Genomic DNA, 1,954 nt, shown 5'->3' with positions numbered 1-1,954 from the left:
TTTGCTGACTTTCTTTATTATCTTTGAATACGAGCTGCTGGACTTTCTTCTCATTTATTAGGGTGCGATAATTATTTATTTATTACTACTAAGTAGCATATTTCAAGACAAACAATATACTCAAACCACTATCGAGATCCACTACTAATAATAGTACAAGATTGAGAGAGACTACATTTGTCCAGTAGACAAGGGCTTCTGATAGCAAAGCCTCTATTATGGTAAAAGCATTCAGTTTTTTTCTCTATATGAGCAGTGTTATGACCCTAAGCTGAGGTAAACTCAACTATGTCACTCAGCCACTTATGGTGTGAAAAAAACGACGGATTGGTGGACGTTGAGGTGCTCAAATGTACAGACCCTGGCATCTGTTATATGTTATAAACTTCCCCTCAAAGCCAACGATTAGATGGGTATATTTTTGTCTATGGTGCAAAAATAATTATGGCTCAAGACCAGAAATCCCACCACTGATCATAATTACAACTATTAGGCTGCTGGTCCAAGAGACCATCATCCTCTAGGGTACCCCAGTTTTCAGGGGAAGTTAAAGAACTATCCCCTGCTTCTACCATTTTCAGTAGATGATCAGATTCTTCATCTAAGCCGAAATAATCAGCCTTTATGCTACTGTCATCATCTGAAATTACACCATTAACTCCACGCTCTGATAAGTCAAAAGACAAGCTTGGCTTCCCTTCCATTTCCTTATTCTTAATAGTATTTTCGTCTCTGTTATAAGACTCCTGATCAAAGCCAATTGAACAGTATTGCTCCCCTTCTCTCTGGGATTTCTGCATCAGATCATTCAGCTTTTGCAACTGCACAGAAAATAATATCATATTAGGGTTGGGGGAGTCTGAGTAATTCGAGCTAGAAAGGAAATTAATTTGTGCAATTAAGGTATCTATAACAGCACCCCTATGTAACAACACAGTAAACGCAATATTTTTCTCGGAACCATTTTTATATTATGTTACAATATATATTTTCTATAACAAGACTTCACTATAACAGCCAAAAAATATCGAAACAAATGAGTCATGTTGTAGAGATGTTTGACTGTACCTGCAAAAGCAAGGATTGGTTTTCTTTCTTTAAGGAGTTGTACTGAGAAGCAAGATTATCAAAATTGGACTTAAGTATATTGTAATCCCTCTCAAGTTGCTTGGATTTCCATCGAGCTCTCTTGTTCTGAAACCAAATTGCAACCTGACGAGGTTGTAATCCCAGTTCTCGTGCTAACTGCAGTTTCTTTCTTGGTTCCAATTTAGTCTCGTTCTCGAACATGGTTTCTAATGATTTTATCTGCTCATCACTGAACCTCCTCGTATTCTTGTTATTAACCTTCTTCTTCTTTGAGGATGGTAAACTGCTGAAGCTGCCACTACTGAAACACTCTGCAGAATTAAGAGCAGCTGCTGAAGAAGTACAAGAAAATTCCCCTACATCAAACATCTTCTCAAGATTCAATCATGTGCCAAAGCTAACACCAAAAAGTGTTTGTGAGATTGCTGAAGTTGGGACTTATATATATGTGGATTGGAATTGGAACGTTCATGTACCTCTGACACAGTTGATAGAACAGTATATTTATGGTGTTAAAGAGTTCTGGTGGGGGAATTATCAACTTGTGCCCCATGATTTTTATATGGACTGAAGAAGGGGTGGGTCCTAGCTATATCGTATATTACTTCCTTTTGGTAAACTTAAGATTGTTGTTTATTGCTTATTCCTTGTTTTTCCACTGTATCTTTTTGTGGTTGATTATGTGATTGGTTTTCTTTTTTCCCCAATAACCAGGGGGCGTCCCAATTAGTTGGCTGGCTTCTAGCTCCGATTGTTAGCAAGGAGCCAACAAGTATACACTACCAATCCTAAAGTATATTCTATGGTTTATCAAGCTTTAGTGGAGTTTAAAGTTGTGGTGTTTACTTGTCATCTTTATAATCAT

General features: G+C 37.4%; 1 protein-coding gene across 1 annotated transcript; it reads right to left on the bottom strand.

The window, feature by feature from the left end:
• Window positions 1-449: 449 nt before the first annotated feature.
• LOC107765920 (homeobox-leucine zipper protein ATHB-12-like) lies at window positions 450-1,458 on the bottom strand. Its single transcript, NM_001324892.1, is given in 2 exon segments — window positions 450-821; window positions 1,069-1,458. Coding segments are annotated over 2 exon segments (762 nt in total).
• Window positions 1,459-1,954: the final 496 nt, after the last annotated feature.

This window comes from Nicotiana tabacum, chromosome 7 (genome assembly GCF_000715075.1).
Source record: "Nicotiana tabacum cultivar K326 chromosome 7, ASM71507v2, whole genome shotgun sequence".
NCBI lineage: Eukaryota > Viridiplantae > Streptophyta > Magnoliopsida > Solanales > Solanaceae > Nicotiana > Nicotiana tabacum.
This window is presented reverse-complemented; position numbering and strand designations above follow the sequence as displayed.